This window comes from Westerdykella ornata, assembly GCF_010094085.1.
Source record: "Westerdykella ornata strain CBS 379.55 unplaced genomic scaffold EI97scaffold_33, whole genome shotgun sequence".
In the NCBI taxonomy this organism is placed as follows: Eukaryota; Fungi; Ascomycota; class Dothideomycetes; order Pleosporales; family Sporormiaceae; genus Westerdykella; species Westerdykella ornata.
The window spans coordinates 112,301-127,822 of record NW_022986883.1 but is presented as its reverse complement, the minus strand read 5'-3'; the positions used below and the strand labels follow the sequence as shown (position 1 = coordinate 127,822).

The 15,522-nt window shown below is 55.6% G+C and overlaps 6 protein-coding genes across 6 annotated transcripts; 2 read left to right on the top strand and 4 right to left on the bottom strand.

Moving 5' to 3' along the window:
* The first annotated feature begins 382 nt into the window (after positions 1-382).
* Positions 383-4,702, top strand: EI97DRAFT_436606 (AAA-domain-containing protein). Its single transcript, XM_033799149.1, has one exon. It carries the CDS (start codon positions 501-503, stop codon positions 4,338-4,340), a length of 3,840 nt encoding a protein of 1,279 aa, XP_033650372.1. The 5' UTR covers positions 383-500; the 3' UTR covers positions 4,341-4,702.
* Positions 4,703-4,798: 96 nt separating this feature from the next.
* EI97DRAFT_405479 (uncharacterized protein) lies at positions 4,799-6,627 on the bottom strand. Its single transcript, XM_033796563.1, has 3 exons — positions 5,684-6,627; positions 5,529-5,622; positions 4,799-5,469 (listed from the first exon to the last, which is right to left on the bottom strand). The coding sequence occupies exons 1-3, from the start codon at positions 6,342-6,344 to the stop codon at positions 5,091-5,093; spliced, it is 1,134 nt and encodes a 377-aa protein (XP_033650371.1). The 5' UTR covers positions 6,345-6,627; the 3' UTR covers positions 4,799-5,090.
* A 317-nt stretch (positions 6,628-6,944) lies between these two features.
* On the bottom strand, positions 6,945-10,799 carry EI97DRAFT_436604 (uncharacterized protein). The gene is made up of 8 exons (XM_033799148.1): positions 10,722-10,799; positions 10,392-10,560; positions 10,325-10,340; positions 10,251-10,273; positions 10,084-10,201; positions 9,935-10,034; positions 7,560-9,889; positions 6,945-7,505 (listed from the first exon to the last, which is right to left on the bottom strand). Exons 2-8 carry the CDS (start codon positions 10,513-10,515, stop codon positions 7,091-7,093), a joined length of 3,126 nt encoding a protein of 1,041 aa, XP_033650370.1. The 5' UTR covers positions 10,516-10,560; positions 10,722-10,799; the 3' UTR covers positions 6,945-7,090.
* A 199-nt stretch (positions 10,800-10,998) lies between these two features.
* Positions 10,999-12,568, bottom strand: EI97DRAFT_197193 (uncharacterized protein). The gene has a single exon (XM_033793651.1). It carries the CDS (start codon positions 12,459-12,461, stop codon positions 11,088-11,090), a length of 1,374 nt encoding a protein of 457 aa, XP_033650369.1. The 5' UTR covers positions 12,462-12,568; the 3' UTR covers positions 10,999-11,087.
* A 487-nt stretch (positions 12,569-13,055) lies between these two features.
* EI97DRAFT_197212 (uncharacterized protein) lies at positions 13,056-14,119 on the bottom strand. Its single transcript, XM_033793652.1, has one exon. The coding sequence runs from the start codon at positions 13,812-13,814 to the stop codon at positions 13,212-13,214; it is 603 nt and encodes a 200-aa protein (XP_033650368.1). The 5' UTR covers positions 13,815-14,119; the 3' UTR covers positions 13,056-13,211.
* On the top strand, positions 14,080-15,511 carry EI97DRAFT_384916 (O-methyltransferase family protein; the record flags this gene model as incomplete). The annotated part of the gene is made up of 3 exons (XM_033795995.1): positions 14,080-14,289; positions 14,346-14,855; positions 14,918-15,511. The coding sequence occupies 3 exons, from the start codon at positions 14,080-14,082 to the stop codon at positions 15,509-15,511; spliced, it is 1,314 nt and encodes a 437-aa protein (XP_033650367.1).
* Between the last annotated feature and the right edge of the window lie 11 nt (positions 15,512-15,522).

Here is a 15,522-nt window from a genome sequence, read left to right as displayed (position 1 = left end):
CTTACAACTAAACTTGAACATGGCCCGGGCACAGTGCTGTTCGCGGCATCCGGGAGTACTCTGTAGAACATGGAGCCTCCGAGCCGCCTTTGCATACCGGTGCCATAACGCCAAGCTTGCCGACCCCCATATCAGGCTCATACACAGTAGATCTACGGCCTTTGTGATGTCTCCCTCAGCATACTATACTTCCGGGATCTAAGCTTTATGGCCTATCACGCTACCTAAGAACTCATCGGTGATGCTGATTCGGCATATTCCCGCTCCCTTTTTGTACTGTTTGATGTGAACAGCTTACATATTCAATACGGCAATGATTGACTGCATCTGCTTCGAGTCTTTCTGTAATCGTGGCATACCATTTGACCATTTCCGGGCTGGTCTCTATTATTATAGTCTGTTCGCGCTCCGCCATTTAGTCCTTGCTTCCGAGGACGTCGAGTTAAGGTTGGAGGAAGTCTAGCCGGAGTCTTGGCATAAACATCTGAACAGCCACATCCATGCACCGGCCAGGCAAAGGATCTCAGGCCCAACGAACCAGCAAACCACCGACCTCTTCGCCATTCTCCCGCGCTCCCCCCCACCTCCTCCTTTCGACCTGCATTCTACTCGCAAGCCACGCTTTGCGGGCTCGTCAGAGTGCTATGTATGTCGCCATACGACCGGCACTGCGGTCATCATCCAGAGCCCGACCTGCTCGCCTCATAAACGGCCGTCGCTATCCACAGACTACTCGAGTACAGTCATTCCATTCGACACGATTCCTTGCTCACACGCCGACGCCCACACCGACCCCCGATAATACCAACGTTGACGCCAGCAATGCGGACAAGAAGAGCCGTGAGAAGTCCAGCGTGGCGGACCATGTAGAAGCCCCGGAGACCATCGAGGACCCGGAGATCCTGGCGCAGAAGCTTCAGCGATCGAGGGAGCTGGCCCGACGGTACTCATCCGCTCTGCGCAGGTCGCAACGGCGGAATCGGGCGCATGGCCTGCCGCCCATCTATATCCCGGATTGGTTCCTAGAGGGAAGGGTCCGATTGCGCGAAGATGCGCATCCGCAGCGGGCGCTGGCGCGGCGGAGTGATTGCACGCTGGAGCTGAAGCATAAGGCTTCTGGGGAGAAAGCTTCGCTTTCAATTCCGGTCTCGACGCATGCGGCCGCTTTCAAGGCGATTTCCCAGATCATCAAGGCGCTATGGAGGCAAGGTCTGTCGAAGGAGCATAGGGAAATGTTGGCGCGCGACTTTGCACGCAGGATGGGACGAGAGGATGACGAAGAGTTCGTCAAGGCGCTGGAGAGGGGAGAGGAGCCAAGAGTAGGGCTATGGCAGGAGGCTGGAAGCGCCGCGCCTGAAGACACCTCCGGCGTGAGAGGGGAAGGAGATCTTGCGATGGAGCTGAAAATGAGGACGAAGTTATTGCAGGATGGCCGCCGGATATCACCCCTCTTACTCGCCGAGATACGAGCTACAATGGCTGCCTCCTTGTCCACAATTCAGCCTGCAACAACCCATTCCTTTCCTGCCGCTAAGACCAACCTAATCCTACACTCGCCCTCGAATGACTACGAAACGGTTCTCCATAGCACAGTCCAGCTTCTTGCCGCTGAGTTCGGTGCCGATGTTGTTACGCTCAACGCTCAGGATCTCGCACAGCTCGCAGGTGATTATCTTGGAGAGGGTCCAGAGCCATCCCCCGATTCGATACGCTCGCTGGGTTATGAAACCTACAAATATGGACCCAGTTTCGCCGACGAGATGGACTTATGGCCGAAAGAGGAAACAGTCGAGGAGGAACCGGAGCCTGCACTTGGGATAGGTCCAATCAAGTTCCATATCGTCTGGAAGGAAGACGGCAAGCGTCCGTCTCAACCGCTGAAGAGCCGGCAATCGGCCAGCACTGGCTTGGTGGAAGATAGTGCCGCGTCATCCTTCCAATCCTCTCGGGGTCAGTCGACGAGCGAGGTCCAGTTGGAAGATCTAAAGCTTTCAACTCTTCTTGAGGCTCTTGTTGACACAAACGAGCTCAAGAGAAGTCGGGGAATCACCGCTCCGGCGAAGCTGGCCTCTACTACCCGATCACGATCAACCGTGTCACCGGAGTCCAAGACTACGGAACAACCGCAGCTATTCGACTATTCCTTCGAGAGTGGCGCCTCTGAACTCGATTTCAGCACTGCACTGCCCGCCGACGTCAAAGATGCCCTTTCCCTGACTCTGAACAACACACCATCCTCCCGTCGACCAGCAGTTCCTAAGACCCCGAAGATCATTTACGTGAAAGATATCAAGGAGCTGAACGCTACGCAGTACGGCAGTCGAATCATGCAAAAGCTTGAAGAAATCGTACGCAAGCAACGAAACGCCGGGGAGAGCGTGATGCTTCTCGGTACCACGTGCTCCGAGGACCTCACTCCTGAAATCTCGCCGTCTGGTTTCCACCAACTCCAGTCCGAAGGCGGTGACGGTTTCTATCGCACCATTGTGGTGACGCCCGGAAGCGTCGAGGAAGACGCTAACGCAGAGCTCAAGGCCGTTGGGCGGGCCTTCCAGTTGGAAATGAGTCTCTCGACAGCCGAGAAGAAGAAATTCCGAGATATCAACCTGCGGCACATTCACGACATGCTTCGCTGTTTGGATCCGCAGGCCACTGCCAACCTCGCAGACTTGCAGCGCAATAGGGAAGGCCTACGTAGATTTAGCTCGACTTTCCCTCAGCAGTACTTCTGGAGCGTCCTGTCGTACGACTCGGTCCATCGTATCGCACTCACAGCGCTTGGCCTCCGCCTGTTGGATTCGAATGCCGAGCAGCTGAGTTGGGCACATGTAACGCTCGCCATGGGCCTACTGCAGGCAAGCGACCAGGTCAAATACAACTTTGCCAACTTCCACGCCAGCGACCGCGAACGTCAAGAGAAGGAGAGAGAGGCTCAGCATCGGGAGCACATGGACCGCTTGAAGGCCATGTTCGAAAAGCCCGCGCCGAAGAATGAAAAGGCCCAGACGAAGGACAAATCATCGTCCACGTCCTCATCATCGTCGCCCTCCAAACCGCAGAAGAAGAACTTGGCAGCCATCGAAAAGTCATTAAACCCCTACGAGAAGCGACTCCTCTCCGGCATCGTCGATGCCGATAACATAAACACCACCTTTGACAAGATCCACGTCCCCAAGGACACGGTCGACGCCATCCGCTCCATAACATCGATGTCGCTCCTCCGCCCCGACGCCTTTAACTACGGTGTCCTAGCCACGGAAAAGATCTCGGGAGCCCTCCTCTACGGTCCCCCGGGAACAGGAAAGACGCTTCTCGCCAAAGCCGTCGCCAAGGAATCCGGCTCCACTATGCTCGAGATCTCGGGCTCGCAAATCATGGACAAGTACGTCGGTGAAGGGGAGAAGAACGTGGCTGCGGCGTTCTCGCTGGCGAGGAGATTGTCGCCGTGTGTGCTGTTCCTGGACGAGGCGGATGCGATCTTCTGCACGAGGGATGCCGGGCACGAGAGGGGCGGGCACAGGGACGTGCTGAACCAGTTCCTGAAGGAGTGGGATGGGCTGCGGGATATGTCTGTTTTCGTCATGGTGGCGACGAACCGGCCGTTCGATATGGACGACGCCGTCATACGGCGGTTGCCGCGGCGGTTGCTCGTCGACCTGCCGAAACAGGAGGATCGCAAGGAGATATTGAATATCCATCTTCGGGGCGAGGAGGTGGCGCCCGAGGTCGACCTGGACGATTTGGCCAAGCGGACGCCGCTGTATAGCGGGAGCGATCTGAAGAATGTGGTTGTTTTCGCGGCGTTGGCGGCGGTGAGGGAGGAGAATGAAATTGCGGCTGTTGAGGCGACGAAGAGGATTGCCGAGTTGGCGAGGGAGGCGGGCGAGGCGACGGTCGAGGGAGAGGGCGAGATGGCGGAGGCGGCGGAGACGGCGGAGAGTGCGGCGGATTCGGGGGCTAGTCCCGCTGCCCCTGCTGCTGCTGCTACTACTTCCGGGACAGAGTCTGCATCAGCAACTTCGACGACGTCAACTCCAACGATATCAACGACTTCAACGGCATCAACGACATCCACGCACCCGCCGATCCTCACCGCCGCCCTGGCAAGCCACTACACGTTCCCCCCTCGGCGTATCCTGCAGAAGCGCCACTTCGACCGGGCGCTGCAGGAGGTCAGCGCCAGCATCTCCGAGAACATGCACAGCCTCAATGCCATCCGCAAGTTTGACGAGACGTACGGCGACCGCAGGGGCAGGAAGAAGAAGACCATGTACGGGTTTGGGGTGCACAGTGAGGATGAGGGGGGTGCTGTCGAGGAGGCTGCGAGGGTGAGGCGGTAGGGTGTAGGTAGGCGGTAGGGAAGGCTGGAGGGAGAGGGAGTCCCAGGCAGACGCTGTGGTTTACTGGTGGAATATTAGATGAGGAGGGGGAGGGGGAAGGGGGAGTAGATTTGGCATTTTGTATGGCAAGCAAGCAAGGGTCATGACGGGTATGCGTGCCCTCCGATAGTATGGTAGGTGGGTTGGGTCTCTGGAGCCCGGTGTTGTTGTATATCTTGTATCATAGATGGCCTTTTTCTTTCCATCTTATCCTCCCCTAGGTTCGGAAACTCGTCATCCGGTCGGGATTGGCAGCATGAAAAAACATGCAGATATATACTCTATAGCATATGTATGGGCGCGGAATGATTCGTTCATCTGCTTGTTTCTAATCACGCATTCGACACTGTGCCATCGCCAGGGACATGCATACCACATCAGGCAACCAAGTGGTGGCGGCTAGAAGAGCAACAGGGTGTCTGAGGTGAAGTAGTACCATGTATCATCATTAGTCCATCCATCCGGATTGCATAAGTGACTCCCCAGAGACTCTACCATATCGCTGCCCATACCCTCCCAATGCGAATATGCTCGCTAATCATGCAGTCACAACCCCACTTCGCCCAAACGCCACAAGACATAGCCATGCATAAAGACCCGCTCAGAGAAGCCAATGTCAATATCGATGCCAGCGCAAGCGGGCAACTCCTTATCGTCCTTCCTCACGTCCCTCGTCCCTCCCATTCTCCCCGTGATTCTCCCAACGTCCCCCTAATCACTCTTCAACATACTCTCCACCAAATCCCCCAGCGGCCCCCAAAAATCCCGACTGCCCCCACTCAACCCATGCTCATCGACAAAGAGCACATAATGCTTGAAGCTCGTATTCAGATGCGGTTCCAGGCCCAGCTCGATCACCACGGGGTAATGATGACAATAGATATGCGCATACACGCGATAGAGACGCTTGAACATATTCTTCAGCAGCGACGGGAAGGTTTTGGGGAAGGGGACGCCGATGCGAGACGGGAACATGGCTTCGTTGTCGATGTTGGATTGGACCCACGTCATGAGGTGCTCTATGTAGGCCGGGGCGGACATTTTGGTGGGCTTCTTGAAGTTTTCGTTATCTTGCCAGAGATATTCGAATCTGTGAGCGCCTCGTTAGATAGGAGGAACTGGGTTAGAGGAGGGGTCAGAGGGATGTACTCATCCGTGGCCTTCATTTCGGGGCATGTCTGCGGCGAGCAGAATTCTGTGATGGAGCCGTAGAGGAGGTTGATCTGGTTGTAGAAGTCGACGACTGGCCTCAATCGTCAGCATCATCTCCTCCGACATCACCAGAATGGGAGATGCATCCTCACCATTGACAGCCAACCACTCATCCCTATCCTCCCCCTCGGGCAACTTCACCGCCTTCCTCAGACTCCCACTTCCCAGCGTGGCCTCAGCATACTGTTTGAGCTGCCAACTACTCGTCCCGCGATTCGACTTCTGCGGCTTGAACGGTGCGCGCGTGCGCGGGTTTCTGTGCACAAAAGAAAGTAAGCTTGCGGTTCCAAAATATCCATTGTTGTGAGGTTTGGCGTTGAGTGATCTTGTGAACGGGGAGGAGACGATGCCAGCAACTGCCGAGACGTTATCGATCCCTCGCCTAGAGCATCCGCCGTAGTCTCGCGTGAGGTCGGTTGCGGTAGGGGATTTCTGGCCGCTGGGAAGTAGCTTGTAGGAGTAGTTTGTGAACTCTTGAACCGGGCTCTTTGCTCGGTATTCAAGGGGAAGTGTTCTTGGGTCCGTTGAATCCGAACCTCTGAGCGCGAGGCTCGCGGTTGCGTCCAACTTGAGAGGTATGACGGCCGCTCCCAGCTCTGCCATTCGTAGGCCGTGAACGCTTCTCTGGAGTGGACTTGTATATGCCAACTCCGGCCTAGCAGGTGCCAAATCCTCCTTCGAACTGGCTAAGCCTTCGTTCGATACACCTCCGCGACCGACCATGCGATGAGCCGATAGAATCCCCACTCCCATATCTGTATCCAGAAAGTACAACCGTGTAGAGAGCGAGTCGACGTCGTGGGCGGCGGTTCCGAGCACGGGAGTTCCTCAACAAGTGGGCGGGTTCAAGGCGTAACAACGTCGTCCGGCAAATTGTACCAACAGAAACCACGAGCTTACTCACATGGTCGTTATAAGCCCAGCCATATCTCCTCCCTTCTCCCGGTTCTCCGTTTTCGTATCTTGCGTTGCGAAGACTCCTGCGATACATTCCACTGTTAGCTGAGAAACTTATATACAAGCTGGAATGCATGGAAGGGGATGATTGGGAGTGTTTGGCAAACCTATGACACAGGAGGCTTGACTATGCAAGGTGACGAGTGACAATTTAAGGGGACTCCTTGTAGAAGGAGAGCAGGGCGACAACGCGCGGTACTTCAAGAAGTCATTCGGGTCGGCGAGAGAGAGGCCCAGGTGTTTGGATTAGCCCCGCAATAAACAGGGCCAGTTATAGGTTGACTAAGCAACGTCGTTCAGCATGCGCCACATGCATGAGCCACGAGGAGGATAATGTTATTTTACTGTTTCAACCCCTTACTGGTTAGAAGTTTACAATTCAAACTGAAGAAGATGTAGGATCGCCAAATGAAGTCTAATATTCCGCTGGATATGATGTAGCGATAATCTATGATCAGAGCCTCTGACGCTTTATGTATTTCCAAAACATCTGGAAAACATGGCCAGTCAAACATAAGAAAAACCATTTCGGTATGCTCTAATCAATCGAAATACCCGCTCCGTCCATTTTTCTTTTCCCAGTTTCTCCCACTATCCGCCATATCCAAACTCGTCTCGAACTCCCCACAATCCACATCCCCATCGCCATAGTTGCTCATCCTCAACCTCTCCAACTGATCGCTAACATAATGTGCCACATGCTGATCCATCTCCGCCTTCTGCTGCATTGCCTCCGCATTCAAGTACCCCACCGAGTTCTGGCGGTTCAGCGGCCCCGTAGTCTCCTCCTCGTCTCCTACGTCCCAGTCGCTGCGTTGTCCTATTGAACGAGCGGTCGAGGAGCGGCGGAGATGGTGAGGCTTCTTGGGGCGCCCGGTGTCTGTGAAGATGTCATCGAAGTAGTGGGCTGCGGCGCTGGTGGGGGTGCGCGGGGTTTGCGGGAGGCGGCATGTCATGCTAGATGGGTATTAGGAATTTCTGTCTTGAGCAGGCTGATGAGTGTCAACGTACCCAGTATCGTGAATCATCTTGGCAATCAGACCGGTCCAACCGCACTGATGGCTCGCGCCCAACCCACGACCACTGTCTCCATCGAAGAACTCGTAGAACCATAGATAATCCTTCCAATTCGAGTCATAATCAAGCGTCTCATTCTCACCGTTGATAGCACGACGACCATCATCGCCACGCGCAAACAGATGCTGTAGACGATGCTGTAACTCCTCGGCCACATGGCCCAAATGCATATAATCGCCGGAACCAGTGGGGCATTCGACTTTGAGATCTTGTCCATAGTAAAGGTGGAATCTCTGAAGGGCCTCGATGAGAAGGAAGTTGACACAAATCCAGATGGGTCCGCGCCAGTTGCTGTTACCACCAAATAGTCCGCTGTCCGAATCTCCGGAAATGTAGCTGACCTGGAAGGTTTGGCCATTCACGTCCATCGAGTATGGGTGGTCTTTATGGTATCTGGATAGCGAGCGAATGCCATGGTCTGCAAGGAACTCGTTCTCGTCCAACATTCTTTGGAGAATGCGCTTCAAGCGGTCTTCGCTGACCAAGGAGAGAAGAAGGCGGTCGCCCTTCCCTCGCTTCTTCATGGACGCGATATTGCGTTCCGCGGTATCGCTCTTGTTCTGGATAAACCAATTCAGCCTCTTCTTGAAATCCTTGAACTTGTCTATGACCTCGGGCTCCAGCGTCAGCGTAGCAAACAGCGGAATCAACCCGACAAGTGATCGAACTGGCATTTGGTGACTCCATGGGCCCCCCCAAGAGATGGCATCATAGTAGAATCCGTCTTCCTCGTTCCAGAGGGGCTTCGATTCGGAGCCAGTGCGATACTGCATTGCGTCGCTAATGAGAATGAAGTGTTCAAAGAACTTCGAGGCCATATCCTCGTAGATACGACGCCGGGTAGAGAGCGCCAAGCAGATATTAAGCATGTTGAGACAGTAGAATCCCATCCACCCCGTGCTGTCAGCTTGCTCCAGTACACCTCCAGTAGGCAGGGGCTCGGATCTGTTGAAGACACCGATATTGTCAAGCCCCAGGAAGCCGCCTTCGAAGATGTTTTGGCCACTCGCGTCTTTTCGATTCACCCACCAAGTGAAGTTGAGCAGCAACTTCTGGAACACTCGCTCAAGAGTATCCCAATCTTCCCGGCCGTACATCTTCCGCTCCATCTTGAACACTCGGAAAAGTGCCCAGGCATGGACCGGCGGGTTCACATCCCCAAAGTTCCATTCATAAGCGGGGAGCTGTCCATTCGGATGCATGTACCACTCGCGGGTGAAGATATCGAGCTGCTTCTTGGCGTAGTCTGGGTCGATCATCGCTAAAGGAATGCAGTGGAATGCACTGTCCCACGCCGCAAAGAACGGATATTCCCAAGAGTCGGGCATCGAGAGAACATCATCGAGATACATGTGCTTCCACTCCTTGTTTCGGATCTCCTTGCGGCTCGGTGGGGGAGGGGGCATTCCGGGGTCACCATTCGCCCAATGATCCCAGATGAAGTGGTAGTACTGCTTGCACCAGAGCATACCGGCGAAGGCCTGGCGTTGGACGTTGCGGAGGTCGTCAGCGATAGGGAGAGGGCTTATCCTCCAGTAGAACTCATCGGCCTCGGCGCGACGCTGCTCGATAATCTCGTCGAAAAGCTCCTCATCAAGGTACCCTTCATATCTCCTCGACAGTCTGAAGCGCACGACAGCACACTCGCCCGGCGGAACACCCTCTCCCTCGTCAAAAGCAAACCAAGCAGCAGCCTTGGTGCCATATCCTTCAGGATTCACGGCTCCCTTTTCCTCATCCACAATGCGGCGATGAATCCCATCCTTTACGTATTTAGTTCTGTTGTCCCCATCCCAGATGGCTTTGTAGTTGGTCTCATTTTCCGTGAACAGGAGCGTCGGCTGAACGTCTTCGCCGCTAGGGCCGGTTCCCGGAGAAGGGGACAGCTGGAAGTAACGCTCGCCCAGTTTGTAATGTTTCGTATGTGCTGTCGTAGGCCCTATCTTGCGTATCGAAGGCTTCTTCTTGAGATCCTCGCGGCCCCAAGCCCAAGTATTGCGGAACCAAACGTGAGGCACGATGTGTAGGGGAGCGGCTTCAGGGCCGCGGTTGTATGCTGTAACTCGGAAGAGCAGCTCCTCAGGGTCATCCGCCTCTTTCGCAATTTCGATGAAGATGTCCCAGTACCTGTCTTCGGCGAAAACACCCGTATCAATCAGGTTGTACTCTCTCTCAAGCTTACTCCGCTTCGCGTTGGTCTCGATTAGGTCTTCGTAGGGGAACTTGCGCTGAGGGTACTTGTAGAGGTATTTCATATAGGAGTGCTATTTGGATCAGCATGGAAAGTTCAGTCGGTGGTTAGCGCATACAGTGGGGGTGTTGTCCAAATGGAAGTGGCATTCCTTGATCGATTCGCCATGGTTACCCTGCGGATTCGACAAACCAAACAACCTCTCTTTCAGAAAGTCGCTGAAGCCGATTAGAATGTCTTCTTTCCAGTTGTTATTGCCGCACATACTCTTTCTCGTTCCAAAAGGCAAACGCAATGTTCTGGAATCCATGGTTGTCGGACACGCCAGCGATGCCATCTTCGCCCCAACGGAAGGCTCGTTTCCGTGCCATGTCATGGGTGAAGTCTACGCATAGGTCAGTGTGATTTGTCACACTATAGAGGGGGAAGCGTACGGCTCCAGGCGTCTCCGTCGTGGCTATGAGGTTGGTCAGCGTCGGGATGCGAATGGAGTGACGAAGAAACTTACGAGTAGTCTTCGCGCACTGGAGAGAGGTCAGCAATGTACAGACACGTTCGGGGTGGAAAGTATTGACCTGTAGCCCATTGCCTTTCGGCGACATAGGATCCCCACCGCTTCCAGTAAGCGGTGCGCTCCCGGTCCTGCTTCAGGCGCTTTTCCTCCTCGCAGAGGTACTCCTGGCCTTCGATGAGTACCATGCTGAATTATTAACAGGCGAATAAGTTCTCGGTACGAAACGAAGGCTGGGGTGTATAAGCGATGGCTCGTTGAGACGGACAATTCGTTGAACGCGGAGGCAGAACGAAGGGCGACAGAGGCGGTCAGAGATGCTTGCGAGCTTCAAGGATGGAAACCCACGGGCAAGAGAGGGCCTCTGCAATAAAGTAAGAGCGGGGATATTCACTTGCAGTGTGGCGGCGGAGCCTAGAGGCGTTTTCGAGGCGTTGGGGGCGTGGGAGGCGTGGGAGGCGTCGTGGATTTCTGCTGCAAGGAACGCAGGCCCTGTCGAGATGGGACGGGACGGCGTCTCGGCGGATCTGATGACATCAGGGGACCAGGCTTCTTTCGGAAATGGCCAGGGCGTCTCATAAACGTTATAGCGTGCTCAAAAATCATCGCTCGGGAGCACGAATACGCATCTCCGAGAAATGCTATTGATTGCTATCCTCATCTGTATTCGGGTGATATCGATACACGTGGGTACGCGCTCCACAGGTGGAATTGGGCGCACTCCATGGGGAATCGTTGAACGTCCTTCGCGTTTACTTAGTCATAGCTTCCTCAATCTATCAATCATTTCCCATGAAACAGCTTTGAGCCTGGTCCTTAGGTCAACCTCCAACTGCTCATACATTCCTGCTGAGAGCGGCAGCACCGTGTCGCCATGCAAATCCGGCGACTCGACCGTCTCCGTCTCGGATTTCGATGCCCGCGCCTTGAGCTTGGCTGACAACTGGTCAACCAGGCGTCGGACGCGATGAAGCTCGTTGAGAACAAGCTGCGCTGTCATGCGCGCAGAGTCCGCACCATCCAGGCAAAACGCTGCCATGGTGGTGATTGGCATGGCTGGATCCGGTGGGGAGGAGCTTCCCGAGGCACCAGTGGTTGAACTCTGCAAGCCTGGCGCTTTGCGGGCGACGGCTACATACCAGCCTAGTACCTTGAAGATGATGAGCGACATGACTGCTAGTAGGTAGTCGTCATGTGAGCAGGAGCATGAAAGCATGGCGCCCAATGCCTCGATGGTGGTCTCGTTCTGGGCTATCACAGCCTGGGTGGTGGGGCTCGCGGAGAAGGTTCGACCGAGATCTTGGCTTGACCATCTCCTGGCAGGGGAAGGGGGGAAGAGCTGTTTCATGAGCCCGAGCGCCTGGGCGAGGCATGTGCAGGAGAGCCCGGCTCCAAACGTCTCTTGGTAAGCCAGGCGCTCTTTGCCTGGAGAGGACCAGTTTTCAGGAGTCGAACTGGGAACGAAGGGCGAGAAGAGATCGGAGACGGCGTCTTCAAAACCAGGAAACGCGGCCGAAAGCGCTTCTGAACCGCTACTCGTACTGCCTGAGCTCATGCCCGTTGAAAACAGGTCTCCTGTCCTGAAGAGAAGGCTGTCGGAGAAATCGGCCGGGAAGGATAAGGGCGAAACGAAGAAGTCATTGAGATCAGGTTCGACGCTAGTCGACGCCGTTGACAGCGTCTGGTCCATGGGGCTAAAGAAGCCACGCAACCTATCCGAATCCACAACGCCGCTCGCTTCGGTCGAAGAATGCATCAGTCCCGGCAAGTGCAAGGCGTCGGTATTTTGGCTCGACGGAGAGGGTGCCAATGGGTTGGCTTGGGACGGCAGATTTACAGCCTCGGTGCGACCGAGTACGGGCGTAGCACTCGAGCGATCACTATTCCGGGTCTCGGTGGTATTTGATCGAGAACCTGGTTTCCTGCCGCCTCGTTTGGCGAGAACGTACTCGCAGGTGAGGTTACGTTTTGCACACCGCGAGCAGGTCGGCTTCTCTTGGGAGCACTTCAGCTTGGAGGAGGCGCATGCATGACAGCTGTTGCGTAGCTTGGGCCGATCGGGCAGAGGAGCGGAACCGTCCCTCGAAGCCGAGGGGCTAGGTAGACCGGGTCTCTGCGATTGCGAGCTTGCCATGATGAAGGGATAGGACTTGAAGTGCGAAGCAGGAAGCGATGGTCAAGACGAATGGTCATGCGCCCGACGGGGTAAGGTTGAAGGATGGAAATAGCTGTGGTGCGATTGAGAAGCGGTTTGGCTGTCGAGCCATGGAAACGAGGTCAACGGTACTGGACGAGGGACGTTTAATACATATGACCCGAGGGGCATGGTCGACAACAGTGCCAAGAGATGCCAACGGAACCAAGCACAGGCAAGCTCAGCGGGCAGAGTGCTTTGTATCGTGCCGCATCCGCTGGCCGGGTGCTCGAGCCTCGAGGGCACAGCGGTGTAGGGCACGGGTACCATGTCGGTGGAGCTAGAAGCCCATGCGGCGTGCATGGGGGATTGAATCCTCAGCTTCAGCTATTTACTACTTCGGGCTGTCCTGGCACCAGGTCGCCGCACATGGTGTGATAACCGCCGTCCTATATATTGTACGCGCTGGACTAGCATGGATGGGGTGATGGATGATTTGCGTCGAAGCGGAATACGACGATCTGATGGTGGGGAGGCGGGAGACTCCGAGACTGACGAGCAAGCAGAGACGACGTGGATGGACGATCAGGGGCCTGGACTGTATGGCGTATGTGGATGCGAGGAGCGAGAGAAGGTGAGATGGTGGAGCGAGACCCGGCCCGGCCCTTGCGGGAGAAAGAAAACCGGTGTAGGGTGAGTCAGGGTGAGTCTGGTGGTGGTGGTTGGACTGGATGTGGATGTTGTTACCGTTCAGCGTCTGGCTGGTGTGTGGGGGGAGCTGGGCGATGGAGATGTGGCCCGTGCGCAAACCCCAACACTCGGGCCCCCCATGGCCAACATTGCAGTTGACAGGACAGACCGCTCGACTCGACTTCCAACAAAAAGTTCCACGATAGAGGGTCGCACTCCGCTGAGAGAGCCTGAGACGAATGGAGACTCACGGTATCTACCGAGTACTCTGGTAGTCCCTCGAGTTCCCGCCGACCCCGGAGCTGAGCCGTTCCTGGACAACGCTGCGGTGATGGATTCAATATGGGTCGGCGCACGCATGTCTGAGGTCCCTTTCCCCCATCCATCGCCAGCTCCCCTCCCTCGATCCCGTATCCATCGCCGATCTGCGTGGATAACGGCCCGAAGCAGGCCTCGCGTGTGCCTCATTTCCAGCAACGTGCAGTCCGCGCACTTAGGGTTTGGAGAACCGGCACACTGCAGACTGGACAGACAGGACGGGCCCCAACCCAACAAAGTAAAGTATATGCCGCAGCCATACTCAGGCTTCGAGATGGCTATCGCCGACCGCTTGCGGTACAACACACTTTGCCCGCAGACGTTTTGCTCGAGCGGCGCATCCATATCCGTTACACCATCTTTATGCACTTCAACAATTCCAGACTCGCCCGAGGATAGCCTATAATGAGCACGCCTACCAACGCCACATGCAGCGTTAAGCTGCGGCAAGCTTCTCCAAGCTCTGGCCCATGCTCCGTCCTACAAGAGTACACCGTACACAGTACACAGTATGCTTTGCTCCCCGCCATGCCCGAGGAACGTTTGCAACCACAGCAATTGTGTTATTAATAGGCCTTGGTTCAGAACGACCGATCGGATGCCGCCTACCATGACCACCACTCTCAACCAGATCGCAACATGGACGAACGACCTCGCCATTGCTGTCAAGGCCCTGGGCGACCAAGGCTACGACCACAACCTCGACCAGTTGGCCGACGCTGAATCGTACCGTGCCAGACGCAGTATACTTAGCATTGCAACCCGCATCAAAACTCACCTGGCCGAGCCCACCGATTTCGTCCAACAGCTTGCCACTCAGGTTCGCAATGTCGAGTGGGCGGCCTGGTCCTAGAACCCGTTGATAACCTTTTACAGATTCAACTTCTAGCCTGCCTTCGATGGTTGGGAGAATTCCAAGTCCTGGCATGCATCCCCTTGACCGGTACCATCTCCATGAAGGATGTTGCCGACTTGGCCGTCGTACCAGAATCGCAGCTTCGTCGTGTCATCCGCATGACGGCCACCGTTGGCTTTCTCCGCGAGCCTAGCGTGGGCCAGATAGCACACACGCCCCTGTCCGCTTCCTTTGTCACCAACTTGTCCTTCCTGGATGCGACCATGTTTCTGGCCGAGACCAGCGCTCCCGCTGCCTTGCACATGGCCACGTCGACCCTCCGCAACGAGCCTCAGGAGGAGCTTGGCGACAGTGCCTACTCGATTGCCTTCAAGAGCTCTCAGTCGTTCGAATCGGCTTGTGCAGAACGGACAAGATTACAACGCCAATGGTCTGCCTATCGTCGATGCGTAGGCGACTTTGAGGACCATCTGCCTGGCATCCTTGGTAGGCTCAATTGGCGCAGTTTGGGCAACGCCTGCATTGTCGATGTGAGTCGGTACATCAGCAGCCTCCTTTGCGCAATCAGGACAATAACCACCTTGTCGCGCAGGTCTCAGCACAGTCCACCGAGGCGGCAACCACGCTCGCAGAAAATCATACGTCGCTCCAATTCATGGTGCAACTGGTCGCGTCCGGAACCGCTGACGACGATATCCGAAATACGAGTAGCATACCTGAATACGTGCATCCTCGAGTCGTAGTCCAATCGCGGTCGCCTGCCGCTCCTCAGACCGTTAAAGATGGCGCGGTTTACATACTTCGCCTACCCCCGCTCACAGCCTCTTCCGCTGCGCACATTACTGCCGAGCTCCACGCGCATTTACCCGTCCTCCGCGACAACCTTTCAGCGACTCTGCTATTAGCACCGCCCATTCTACCAGAGCCTGGATCTGTCGAGGCCGAACGGGAGACCATGGCCCGCCTGAGCGACCTATCCCGCTTGCAACTCTGCAACCAGCCTGCCTTCGAGCTGGACGTGCTTGTGGAAATGATCCAGAGCGTGCGGGATGCGTCGGGCGGGCTAGTGGTGGTGACCAAGCTGCGGTCCTGTGACAATGCCACGGCTGCGCTGGCGGTTCGATATCAGGCATGTGGAGGCATTGTGGAACGCAGAGAAGGATACGTTGAAGAGCAAACGGCGTGACCATTGGCCAA

What these genes read in the sequence shown, in the direction of transcription:
- EI97DRAFT_405479 (XM_033796563.1), bottom strand. Translation starts at nt 6,344, where the DNA reads ATGGGAGTGGGGATTCTATCGGCTCATCGCATGGTCGGTCGCGGAGGT. An exon ending in TGAGTGGTTGGCTGTCAATG is followed by an intron (nt 5,623 to 5,683) that starts GTGAGGATGCAT and finishes GATTGAGGCCAG; the next exon opens with TCGTCGACTTCTACAACCAG. An exon ending in GAAATGAAGGCCACGGATGA is followed by an intron (nt 5,470 to 5,528) that starts GTACATCCCTCT and finishes AGGCGCTCACAG; the next exon opens with ATTCGAATATCTCTGGCAAG.
- EI97DRAFT_197193 (XM_033793651.1), bottom strand. Translation starts at nt 12,461, where the DNA reads ATGGCAAGCTCGCAATCGCAGAGACCCGGTCTACCTAGCCCCTCGGCT.
- EI97DRAFT_436604 (XM_033799148.1), bottom strand. Translation starts at nt 10,515, where the DNA reads ATGGTACTCATCGAAGGCCAGGAGTACCTCTGCGAGGAGGAAAAGCGC. An exon ending in CGACGGAGACGCCTGGAGCC is followed by an intron (nt 10,202 to 10,250) that starts GTACGCTTCCCC and finishes ACCTATGCGTAG; the next exon opens with ACTTCACCCATGACATGGCA. An exon ending in AAGATGATTCACGATACTGG is followed by an intron (nt 7,506 to 7,559) that starts GTACGTTGACAC and finishes ATACCCATCTAG; the next exon opens with CATGACATGCCGCCTCCCGC.
- EI97DRAFT_197212 (XM_033793652.1), bottom strand. Translation starts at nt 13,814, where the DNA reads ATGGATGCGCCGCTCGAGCAAAACGTCTGCGGGCAAAGTGTGTTGTAC.
- EI97DRAFT_436606 (XM_033799149.1), top strand. Translation starts at nt 501, where the DNA reads ATGCACCGGCCAGGCAAAGGATCTCAGGCCCAACGAACCAGCAAACCA.